Consider the following 12,597-nt stretch of genomic DNA (forward strand, 5'->3'; position numbering starts at 1 on the left):
GGGGGTGCCTGGGCAGATAGCCCTGGTTTGGCAGGATGATTGGGAGACAAGGCAGGAGAAGGTCCAGATCCCTGCGGGCTTAAACCCCTTACTAGAGGGTTTAAATCTTGATTCCGTAGATGGAACGGGCCCTGGCGGGTCTGAGCAGGTGATCGAGAACTAGCATCCTGCTTAAGCTGGTGACCCTTGAGGCAGCGGGCTAAGTGGCCAGTTAGGTCCGGGAGGTGAGAGGCAGGTGTAGAAGCCTCCCTTGGCTTTGTGCCTGCTTCTCTGGGCTTGCTTTTCTCATTCTTAATAGTGAAGAGGAAAGCGAAGCACTTTTCATATCCACATCTTCATTAAAATTGGGAGAACAAAAGCTTGGACAAGGGACCACATGTTCTCCTGGCCGCCCTCACCCCTCAGACACCTGCCTGCCTGGAGAGGACCAGGCCAGCGGCACGGGACTCCAGGGAAGTAAGATGGGTGGGAAAGTCCCCGACGGAGTGCCCGGTGTTTCAGGACAGCCCTGCCCAACAGCTCCTGAGCCATTTGGGGCCAAGGGGCGTGGGGAGCCGGGCTCTGGTCTCTCTGCCTCTGCAGGTCCCGTGGACGGAGGCTCGGGGCCTCCTGAGTGGCCAGCTGGCCTGGGGAATTAAGACTGTATTCATGCAGGACCTGGGTGACCCAGGAGTGTGGGGATTGGCAAGTGTCCCAGTGAGCTTTCATGTCTGACGATGTGTGGTCTGGAGCTCCTGGCATTTATTTCCAGGGTGTCCTTGGGGGCTCCTGGGGGCAGCCGGGTGTGGATGATGTGGGGTTTCTGGGGACCCTTGAGTGTCCCACGATGGCCCCGGGCACTATCTCAAAGGCTGCCTCCTTATCAGTCTCTTCCTCAGTGCCCCGCCGGATGTGAGCACTTCCTCGTCTGCCCCGTGGCCCCGAGTCTGCCCTCCTCCCAGACCACGCCGCATTGCTGTGGGCCAACCGTGGGGGGCACAGCTCCACAGGCCAAGTGAGGCCCGAGGGGGGAATCGGGCTCCCCCAGAGGCAGGCTCTGGTGTTTCTAGGAAAGGCTGGAATCAAGTTTCTCTGAGGCTCTAGAACCCAGGGGCTCTGCTCTTCCTGGCCAGCCCCCTGGCCCCTTGCAGCCCCAGGATGACCAGCCTCTGGGCAGAAATGACCTTTACTAAGTTGAAAACAGATACAAAGGAAAGAGGCTGATAACAGCAGTTTTGTTATTTATTTATTTATCAGAGGAGGGGGGAGAACACAAGCAGGGACAGTGGCAGGCAGGGGGAGAGCAGACTCTCTGCCCAGCTCGGAGCCCCGGGATCATGACCTGAGCTGAAGGCCACTTGTTTAACCTTGACTGAGTCACCTAGGTGCCCCTAGTTTGATTATTTAAATTGGCTGCGTCTTCACTCAGACTTAAAAAAACAACAACAAAACCCCCTTAGTATAAACTTGAATTTCTGTTTTATTTTTAAGCCCGAATTTTTAAAACTTGAAAATATATACATATATATTTTTAAAGATTTTATTTATTTTTTTGACAGACAGAGACCACAAGTAGGCAGAGAGGCAGACAGAGAGAGGGGGGGAAGCAGGCTCCCTATTGACCAGAGACCCCTATGCGGGGCTCGATTCCAGGACCCTGAGATCATGACCTGAGCCGAGGCAGATGCTTAACCCACTGAGCCACCCAGGCACCCCTAAAACTTGAAAATATTTGAAAATTTTTTTTACTATTTTATTTTTCCAGCTTTATCATGATGTCATTGGCATTGACCGTGGTGTCAGTTTTAGGTGTGCAGGGTGGTGGTTTGGCGCACGTGCAGCAGAAGGCTCACCCCTCCGACCGTTAACCTCTCGCCTGACACGGCTGCAGAGTTTTCCCGGGGGTGAAAGTGTTGACCTCCGCTTTTCTCAGCAACTTTCCCATGTCTGGTGCCATACGGCTAACTAGAGCCTCCTGCTGCCCTGACGCCCTCAGGACTGGTTTCCCTCGTGGTGGGAGTTTGCACCTTCTGCCCCATTCACCCCACCACCCCCCTGCCTGGCCCCAGGCAGCCGGCGGTCTGTTCTCTCTCTGAGCTCCCTGATTTGGATTCCACATGTGAGATCAGGTAGAGTTGTCTTTCTGTCTCCGACTTATTCCACTCAGCATGATGCTCTCAGGGTCCATCCGCGTTGTCAGCAATGACCGGATTCCCTCCTTTTTTGAGCTTTATCCCCTCGGCCATTGATGAGCGCCCAGGAGGCTCCAAATACCACTGCGGCATCTTACGTTTCCTCCGGGTCAATGCACAGAAGGGGAATGGCTGGGTCATGTGGTTCGGGCTTTCATTTTTTTGGAACCTCCATGCTGTTCTCCATGGTGGCTAAACCAGTGTGCATCCCCAGCAATAGTGCATGAGGATCCCTTCCTCTCTACAGCCTTGCCAACACCCGATCTCTTTTATCGTATTGACAATAGCTGTTCTAACAGGTGTGAGAGGAAAGCTCACCATGGTTTTAATTTCATTTCCACAGTGATGAGTGGTGTGAAACGTTTTTCTGTGTACCTGTTGGCCGTATCTCTCTTCTTTAGAAAAATATCTGGTCAGTTTCTTTGCCTGTTTTGTTTAAAAAAAAATTTTTTTTAAAGTAGGTTCCACACCCAACATGGGTTTGAACTCAAGACCTGGGATCAGGAGTCGGATGTTCCGCCGACTAAGCCAACCAAGCACCCCACTTTGTCCCTTTAATTTATTTCTTTATTTAATAAAGACTTTACTTATTAATTTGAGAGAGACAGAGAAAGTGACAGTATGAGCTGGGAAGAGAGGGAGAAGCAGGCTCCCGCCTGCTGCACGACTCAGTCCCATGAGCCCGAGACCACGAGCTGAGCCAAAGGCAGACGCTTCCCCAACTGGGCTACCCAAGTGCCCCTTTTTTGCCCATTTTAAAATCAGATTTTTTTTCACTGTTGAGCTGTGTGAACTCTTTGTACATGTTTGGGATATTAACTGCTTATCAGATCCACGATTTGCAGATATTTTCTCCCATTTGGTAGGTTGCCTGTTCATTTTTTTTTTTTAGGATTTTATTTGTTTGATAGAGAGAGCACAAGCAGGAAAGAGCACAAGGAGAGAGAGAAACAGGCTTCCCACCGAGCAGGGAGCCCGATACGGGACTTGATCCCCGGACCCTGGGTCATGACCTTAGCTGAAGGCAGCGGCCTAACTGACTGAGCCACCCAGGCGCCCGTGTGTTTTCATTTTGTTGATGGTTTACTTTGCTCTGCAGAAGCTTTTTACTTTGGTAGAGTCCCATTTGTTTATTTTTGCTTTTGTTGCCTTTGCTTTTGGAGTCAGATCCAAAAAACCATCGCCAAGACTGATGGTCAAGGAGCTTACCATAAGCCTGTGTTTTCTGCTGGGAGTTTCATGGTTTCCAGTCTTACATTCAGGTCTTTACCCATGTTGAGTTGACTCAAGAAATATTTTTAAGTGAACGTTTGAGAAGCCAAGTGAAGCTTCTTTCCGGTTCTCTGGGGTTCCCCTGGCCTCTGGTCAGGTTCCCATGACTGTTGCCCCGAGCCAGTGAGGCAGGGCGGGACAGCCCCGTGACCGGAGTGGTTCTCGGTTCTCATAGCCAGCTCTCCTGCAGGACGAAGTGGTCGCACCTGCGGGTGGGCAGCAGTCTGCTGTCAGTTACCCTAAGATGTCCATGCTCATTTGCTGAGAAAGTAACACCTTCCAGCTCTGTCTTGGAGCTTCCAAACTTCTTGCAGTCGGTTGGGTAAACATTCACCTAGAGGGTAGGGTACTGCTGATGAGCTTGCGTTGTATTGGCCACGTGCCAGGCACCGTAGCTGGGCCTGTTAACTGCATTATCTTGTGTGATTCCGTCCTCCCATGGTCAAGTGCAGTGGCTCAGTTATTATGCCTATTTTAAAAACAAGGAAGTGGAGGAGTGAGAGTTTGGTCTGCTGCCCGGCGCACCCAGGTCTAGTAAGAGCGGGAGCCAGGAATGATCTTGGGGTCTGACTGGCTAGACTGAGCCACTGAGCGGAGCTGTCAGGAGGTCATAGCCCCAGAGGGTGGCGGAGCTCTCTGAGCCCGAGTGAAGGGTGCTGGTCCGGGGGGCTGCGCTGGGGGAGCCCCGGTGGTTGGCGAGCGTGCTGGGACTGTGGCCTGTGCTCTGTGGATCCTCTGTGAGGCTGGTGAAGGCAGATTTCATTAGCCTGGCTGTGCTTTGGGAAAGTGCCAGCTAGACTGGGGTTGCCCACTGTAGGAGCACCGAGCTGGCTTCTTGGGATTCCAGAGATTTCTTGGAGTTTCCCCACCACTGGCTGCCGACAGCAGGGATGTGTCGGCCACTGAGGGGGCATTTCAGTTCCCCCCAACCCTGGAGGGCTCCCAGCTCTCGATCCGAGGGACCCAGCCCCCCTCGGCACCCCTAAGAGCTCAGCAGGCCAGGGGCAGGCGGTGGTGGATGTTCCCCTGCTGATAGGAGTCTCAGAGCTGTGGCCCGTTTCCACTTCTCAGAACAGCCGAGGCTGGGTGTGTTTTCCCCTCTGGGACTCTGATGGTGGCCTTCCACGGGGTCACAGCCTATGTCCTGGTGCTCATTCAGCCCTGTAGGTGGCTGGGGAGCCTGCGAACCAGGAGGGGCAGGTGTGCTGGGAACCCCAACAGCCATGCCGCGGCCTTGCTGCCTTTTCCAAAGGCCCCTGCTCTCACCCCTTCCCTGCTGGGTGCCTGCGGCCCCGGGGACGCAGTCCTGCTGTCTGCCTCCCTCCCTCCTTCCCGTGGAGACAGGACCCCTGTCTGGGGCTGTCAGAGCCGTGGCGCACTCTGACCAAACTCCCCCGGAAAGTTCCTTTTCCTTCTTCAGGAGGCTTTGGTCTCTTGGGACGACCTCTGGCTGTTGTTCTTCCTGTGTGACACCCTTGCCAGTGGCCTCACCCCGCTGCTTCTCTCTCCTCCACCCAGGATCATGCGGCCGGATGATGCCAATGTGGCCGGCAACGTCCACGGCGGGACCATCCTGAAGATGATCGAGGAGGCAGGAGCCATCATCAGCACCCGGCACTGCAACAGCCAGAACGGGGTAAGTGTCTGCGAGCCGTCGCCCTGCCCGCTTGGGATCACCTAAAGATTCCAGGCCCAGGACGCCCGGCATCCCTATGTGTGCGACATCGAACCACTCTCGGGTTGGGACAAGAGTTTGCATGGCTTCTCCCCTCCTTCGTCCCTGGGCCTTGGGAGCTTCTGGAACCCTGGAATGGACCCGTTGGAATGGTGCTGGTTTGGGGATTCATCAAGGAGGCATGCGGGCAGCCAGAGAGTAAGCAGGGAGCCGGCTGAGAGCTGCATTTAAGTTCCTCCCCCTCCATCCAGAAAAGTCTTGGTTTCTAGAATGCCCCCCCCCCCACCGCCGCCCCAGCTCGCCTGCCCTGGGCCTGAGCCCTTCCCTGTCCCTTCAACACCCCCAGGGACGGGGAGGGGCCTGGGCAAGCACTCTTGCCCCCCGGGGGGAAGCCCACCAAAGCCCGGCCAGAGCGCCAGGAGGAGGGTCAGGCTTTCTGCTTTCGCACCTTGCGCAGCTGCAGGGCACTTGGCCCATATTCTCCTGCCCTGCCTCAAGGGCGGAGGGACCTGACCTTTCCTCTGGAGGCGGCCCAGCACCTTTGCTCGGGGGAGGGGGTCTGTCTTGCGCCGCACCGCCACCTGGGGGCCAGTCGAGATGCAGTACCACTGGCTTCTGTGTCCCCGTGTCCCGTGTCTCCCTGGGCCTGGGCCAGCCACCCACCGCAAGGGGAGGAATGCACGCCGGCTGGAGGGGGGAAGGAGAGAGAGCGCTGCACAGGTGTGTGGGCGCGCAGGTGTGGGAACCAAGCCAGAGTGAACGTTTTAATGGGTGGACATGGGCGAGGGGGACATCAGCACACTGCAAAGGAGGGGCTCACTGGCCCAGCTAGGAGTTGGGTTTGTGCCGGTGCCCTTGGAGTTGCGAGACAAACCAGGCTGTGTTCAGAGTGCGCCCTCTGGTGGCAGCTGTGGGGCAGGGCCTGCGTGAGGACCCAGCACCTGGTGGCCTGCTGAGACACAGTGAGGGTCCTGGTGGGAGAGGCTGGACCCGGAAAGGAGAACGTTAGGATGGGGGAGTGAGAGAGTTGGGGGGGTTGCGTGGTGAGGACCCACGTAACTGCTGCTCGGTAGCGAGTGCTTAGCATTTTGCAAAGCTCTGAAGTGGTTCTGCTCATATAATCCTCTCCCCCGTTACCCGCTGTTGCACAGGGGAGGGAGTGGAGGTACAGAGAGCCTGCATGCTTGCCCGAGGCCGTGGGGGAAGCAGGGGGTAGGTCTGGGCCGTGAATCCAGGCCTGAAACCTGTGCTTTGAGCCCCTGCTCCTCCCCATCCCATCCCTGGAGGGATCCTGGGGGTACAAGAGGGATCGTTTTGATGTGTTGGCTTGGCGATGTCTCTGGACTGGTGGTCCCAGGATGGGGGTGTAGAAGTTCCAGGCTCGGGAGGGCGTGTGAGCCCCAGGCAGCTCCAAGTGGTTAGACCCTGGCATGGGGGCCAATGCTGGCCTCTGAGGGCCTCGCTGGGGCTCTGGGTCAGGCAGGGGCACCCCCACCCCCTGACACCCCCACCCCGCTCCCCTGGAGGTCTCATCTGCTTTATGTCTTTAGTACGTCACGTGGCCCCAGGGTTCTATTGTCAGCTGGGACCTCTTGGTCGGCACCATCTGGATGCTGAACTGGCCCCTTGAGCTTCATGGGCCCCAAAAGACACCCTGGACCTGTCCCCAGGCTGCTCCTCCCAGACTCCCTCTCCCCTGTACATGACCTCTGCGGCATCTGGTTACTCACACTGAAAACCAGGGACCTTTAGTGACCCCATTCTTCCTCTTCTGTTGTGGGCACTGGCAAACAGTCCTGTTGACTCCACCTGCTAGGTAGTTCTGGATCTGAGCACCGTCCAGCTCCCAGACCTCATCTCCTATGCCTTCCCCTTTACACTCCCTTGGGCCACACTGGCTCTCTTGCTTCTGTGCGACTGGCTGGTGTTCCTACCCCAGGGCCTTTGCACTGCCTCTTCCCTCTGCCTGAGCTCCTCTTTCCCCAGAATCTGCATGGCTCCCCCTCACCTGGTTCCAGTCTGGTACATATGACCTCCACTGAGGCCTTTCCCGATGACCAGCTCCCTCCTGGCTCCCAGCTGTTCTCCACAGCACTGTTGCTCCTGGAACATTGTGTGCTTTGCTCATTTATCCTTTGGTCTGCCCACCCCCTCCACCCCGTTAGAGTGTAAACCCCACGAAGGGAGGGACTTTTGTCTTTCAGGTCCCTGCCGGATGCTCAGCATCTGGGTAGAGGCCTGGAGCTCAGTGGACTCACGCTGGTGATCTGCTCACTGCCAGACGGCCGTGTGTGGAATCGCTGTCCTATGGAGCGTTGATTAGGCACCTAGGGTGTACCAGCAACCACACTGTGTGCTCGACCTTTTCTCTCTGGAATCTTCCCAACTGTCGTCTTAACCCCACGTCGTAGGCGAGGCGCAGGGGCCTAGAGAAGTTACATGGCTTCCTGCAGGTCCCACAGAGTGGCCCTCTCTGTGGTGGCATCTGCTGAAGGCGGCCTGTGTGGGAGTAGGGCAGGTGCAGCCCAAACAGTCATCGTAGTGAGAGGGAACCTTCTGGACCCGCTCGCTCTCACGTTTGATGCCCACGCGTCTGTGACAGGGGCGGCTCACCCCTTTCTCCGGGGGTCACCCCCTTGGATCCTGGCAGCAGCCCGCCGGCCCCACTAGCGAGTGGCAGAGCCGGGAGCTGAGCCCAGGGCCCTGCACTGTTCTTTCTTGCTCTGCTCCCGAAGCCACTGTCCTGACGCCATGCCCCGTGGCTGCTCCTGAGCCCAGCGAGCACTGATACTGGTCACCTCTGGGAGCATGGCAGGGGGCCCTTCCTGGGGTAGCCTCGTGAGAGCGCTCCCGGGGTGGGGGCTGCCCCCCGCTTTAAGCCCCAGAAGCAGGAGGCCCCGGGCTGTGTCAGAGGCACAGGCAGCCAGAGGTGTGCTCAGCCTGGAGGCCATCCTCCTGTGTGCAGGTGTTTGTTGGCTCGTGTTTTGAATCTTTGGGTCACACCTGCTCTTTATGGCAGATGCCTGAGGCGGGCCCAGTGCCCTGCTGAGCCCTTGGACAGCGGCTCACGGTCAAGTTGCCTCTGCCCTGGGTCCGGGCCCGTGCTGTCTGCACCCTGGTCTGGTGGAGAGCCCCCAGGCAGTCCACCCGTCTCTCTTAGGCTGCCCCGCGTGCAAAGGTCTCTGGAGTGGCTGCCCTGTAGACGTTCCTTCTCTCCTTTGGAAGCCAGCCGAACATTCCTAACAAGCGGCTTCCAACCCAGAAGAGCAGGGGTGAGGCCTCTGCCAGGCGTCCCGTGCCAGGCCCGAGGGCTTCCTGTGGCAGGTGTGTGCTGACAGCTTTCCCTGGAACAGTGTGGAGAGCAGCAGTCTCCTCCTGGACAGCTTTCCCTAGAGCAGCGTGGAGAGCACGGTCTCCTCCTGGGTCACCGTGTCCGTGTTCCGGGTCACGGAAGGGAACAGCAACGCCGGCTGCTCAGAGTTCACGCCACTCTGAAGTGCAGGGACTAGAAAGCCTGCTCGGGGTCCCTGCCCTGCCCGCAGAGTCCTGGCCCCTCAGGGCCTGCTGACCCCTTAGCTCACACCTCCTGCTGTGCTCCCCTCCCCACTCCCGCCCAGCCTCCGCCCTGCGCAGTCCCTCCCGCTCTCCCCTCTGCTGGAGAGCGGGCACAAGGTCCATACCTGCCTCCACCTTTCCACTCACGCCTCAGCTCAGAGGCTCCGCTCAGAGGCCGCCCCCAGCCCCAGCGCTTCCCACACAGCCCTGTCAGATCACCTGCCGCCACATGGCCGTGCCCTGTTTGCTTGTTTATCATCCGTCCCCCTGTCCGAACCCAAACTGAGGGCAGGCGGTCCGACTGACCCCCCTGCGTGCCACACCGGGCCCAGTGCCTGGCTCCATGCCAGTAGCTCCCTCCTGACCTCCTGACCGGCCTCCGGTGCCCTGGTGTACCCGCACTCAGCTGCGGCCCAGAAGCCGATGACCCTCCCCCGGATGGAGTGTCCGAGGGTCAGCAGTCGCCTCACGCTGGGTCACCTGCCCACACCGTTCACCTCCTTCATCTCAGCATGCAGGCATTTTATGATCTCCTCCTCGCAGAAAGGACACTAAGAGGGAGCTCAGGTCCCTCCAAGACTAAGCTGCGTTCCCCTTAAAAATTATTCACACACACACACACACGCACGCACGCACGTATGTTACCCATGTGTGAGTGTAGCCATACCAAAATTTAGCCACTCTCCAGTGAAGACACCTGGTTTCACGCTGTTTCGGGCTAACAGCGCTTGCGGAATTCCACCAAGCGGCCCAGAAGTGGGCCCCCCCCCCCGCCCCCCGTCCTGTCCTGCTGCGCTCAGCGCGTGCCTTTCCCGCTTTCTGCCGGTGGGTGGCGCTGTAGCCACAGAAGTCTACTTAGGGGTGCACTTTGTGTTAGTGTCCGTGTGACTTAGGGGGCAAGTCGTGGTGGGGGGAAGCAAGGGCAGATTAGGGAGCAAGTCATGGTGGGGGGAGCCAGTGCAGATTAGAGAAGCCACAGCCGGCCCTGGAACCTTCCCCAGCCACTCTGGTCCCTTGCTTGCTGAGACCTGGCTCTGGCACATTTATAGGAACAGAAACTGGAGGAACCCCCAACCCCATGTTTCTGACTCACCCAAGAGGGGTGAAGGTGCAGCTTCCCTGACTGTCCCTCCAGAGAAGCAGGTCCGGTCGGGGCCCCAGGGCATTGGCGCGTCTATGAGGCAGCAGGTGGGCTCTTGCACAGATAACCGCAGCTCCACCGGGGCTCAGAGTGACCGTTACTACAAGCTCAGTGTCGCCAACCCTTGGATGAGGGGTGATGCGAGGACTAACTGGGAAGGCGAATACCAGAGCGGGTAGGGCTGGATGGACAGGCTCCCACCCCCTGCTCCCCACCCAGCTCGGGGCAGCCGGAGAGCCTCGCGCACCTGCGCCCGGCCTCCTGGAGAAGAGGGCTGGTTTCCAGGGGAAAGGGATACGTGGGCCAAGTGCTCTGTTTGGCAGCGAGGGTCTGAGGTCCCCCTGTTGAGAAGTATTTTCGGGAACATACACCAAAGTGTCCCTTCAGTCTGGGAAACAGTCCCCAGTACTGAAAATGATTTACGTGAAAGGACACCCATCACAGGATTGTTTATAGTAAGAAGCAAATGGACCCAGCTGGACCCAAGACTGCGATAATGGAATATTCCGTTCTATTTGGCCATTAAACACGCTTTTGCGATGGAGGGTGTGTCCGTTGTGGAAAGTGACAGTGACGTCCATGGCGGAAAGGGCCATGCAGAAGAATGAGGAAGTCAGGTTCAATAGAGAACAAGCCCCAGTGTAGACTGTCCCGTGCCCTCCAGATGGCCCTCCAGACGTGGGTGTACTCCGTGGCCACGTCGATCCCTTACCAAGGGCGTCCTGGGTGGTTGGGGACCAGTGACAAACACACACCTGGTACCCTGTACCCTTTTCTTCCTTTGAACTTAGAGTCCTGCACATGGTTCCTATTTGAAGGATAAAATAACATTTAAACAAAGGAACACTGATTGCAAAGCATCGTTTGTAACGCAAGCAGGTTATGTTTCCTTGTTTCGAGTGGAGGAAGAAGCAGGTTGTGGACACGTGTGTTGGTGTTTGCACGACCACATGAGACTGAGTAACTGCAGAGGAACCGGGGAGATCCTGTTCTTGGGGAGAAGAGTCTGGGAAGGAAGATCCCAAAATAGAAAGCTGGGTTCTCTTCCGATGGGAGGAGTGATTTCCCCTCCTCAGTCTACTTCTCTGTGTACTTCCCAAATTTCCCATGATGAGTATGTCTTTTTTTACTTTTCATTATGGAGGTGATACACGTCTTTTGTAGAAAAATTAGAAAAAAGAAGCCACTCCCCACCCTCACTGCTCAGAGAATCCGCCAGCGATTGCTTTAGGGTGTCCCGTGAGGCCTTTTTGTGTGTCCCGCGGTTTTGCAATTAGGAATGTGTCATGTTGAGAAGTGGCGCTACTCTCACAGCGGGCAAAAGAAGGGCCGCTTTCGAGGAGCGCGGCCGGGGCTGGGGCTAACCTGTCTCTGGTCTCCGCAGGAGCGCTGTGTGGCCGCCCTGGCCCGCGTCGAGCGCACTGACTTCCTGTCCCCCATGTGCATTGGCGAGGTGGCTCACGTCAGCGCGGAGATCACCTACACCTCCAAGCACTCCGTGGAGGTCCAGGTCCACGTGATGTCAGAAAACATCCTCACAGGTAACTTCCGCACGCGTCTCACCAAGCCAGCTCTGGGTCCCTGCCAGCAGCCGCCGCAGCTCACGCTGACAGGGGGCCTGGCCCTGACACCCTCTGTTCCCAGCTCCACCCCTGAGCAGACACTCCTGCCATCCTTGCTCTGCAGACAGGGACAGGTTAGGCAATGAGTGTGACAGCGAGCTCCCCCAGTGGGACTTGGGCTCCCGGTGCGCAGACCTTCCCCGGGAGGAGGCCCCATGACCAGCTCCTCAGGGGCAGAGGGGTGGCAGTGGGCTGGGAGGGCACAAGCCGCCCTCCGGCCCCCTGCTGTCTCCCCCCCACCCCCACCCTCCTTGTTGTTCCCTGGATGGGGGGCCACTGGCGGCGGCGTGGGGGCGGGGGAGTGGGTCGCTGTCCCGCCCTGTTCCCTGCACTGGGGCCCTGCATTCCAGGCTTAGGCTGACGCTCCCTCTGCGAACCTTTGACTCTGGTTTGATCTGAATATTCTCTTTCGCCCAGTGGTAACCATGGAAACCCCTTTTCATCCTCCCACTGGGCTCTGCAGGGGAGTGTGGCTCTGCTTTGCACTCGATGAGGCTTTTTATAACCAGGCTGCTTACGAGGAAGGCAGGCCCCTTTGTCCCCTTGCTGCCCCCCTCCCTGCCCCAGGCCACCCTGTCGTCCCACACTGTCCCACGCAGGGGACAGTCCACGCTGCTTCTGGAGGCGGGAGCTGCCTGGGTCCTTGGGTCTTCCTCCTTGTGCCCCTCACTCCTTCCTTGGCAGCAGCGGCCTGCAGCTGCCCTGCTGGGAGGGCTTACAGGGGCTCAGGCTTCTCCCCTCCCTGGGTCTGGAGCCCAGTTGTCCATCTGGAACACCCGGTGTCCTCAGCAGGCCTGGCCGCAGCGTGGTGAACGGTTTAGCCGAACGGGGGCCCGTGCCCCAGGAGCACGCAGCCTTCCTGTGCCCTGTGTTTGTGGCCAGGCTCTGGGGGAGCCCGTAGCTCTGGCATCTCAGGGACCGTGGATGTCGCATGCCGTCGCCCAGAAAGGGATACCTGGGCCTGGTCTTCTCACCATGGGGCCTTGGAGTCTCTGTGGCCCAGGCCTCGGGATGGAGGGGATCTCATTGTCTCATTGTCTTCTCCGATGGCAGACCCAGCAGTGTGGCTTTCTCATGGTGATCAGCAGCAGGATGCCAGGGACTTCAGATGGGGGCGGGCCCGCCTTCCAGATTTCTGGCCCCAGAGGAAACCCTGAGGAA

The 12,597-nt window shown here is 58.1% G+C and overlaps 1 protein-coding gene across 3 annotated transcripts in view; it reads left to right on the forward strand.

The window, feature by feature from the left end:
- The window catches only part of ACOT7 (acyl-CoA thioesterase 7), a gene marked incomplete at its 5' end in the record, with an annotated part of 95,832 nt that overhangs the window by 25,267 nt on the left and 57,968 nt on the right, over positions 1 to 12,597 (forward strand). For all 3 annotated transcript variants that reach the window (XM_080800739.1, XM_080800738.1, XM_080800740.1), the window contains 2 exons: positions 4,962 to 5,079; positions 11,199 to 11,355. In XM_080800739.1, coding sequence (XP_080656865.1) covers positions 4,962 to 5,079; positions 11,199 to 11,355 — 275 coding nt within the window. The remainder of the gene's footprint in view (positions 1 to 4,961; positions 5,080 to 11,198; positions 11,356 to 12,597) is intronic.

The sequence above is a fragment of the Martes martes genome, assembly GCF_963455335.1.
Source record: "Martes martes genome assembly, chromosome: 4".
Classification (NCBI taxonomy): domain Eukaryota; kingdom Metazoa; phylum Chordata; class Mammalia; order Carnivora; family Mustelidae; genus Martes; species Martes martes.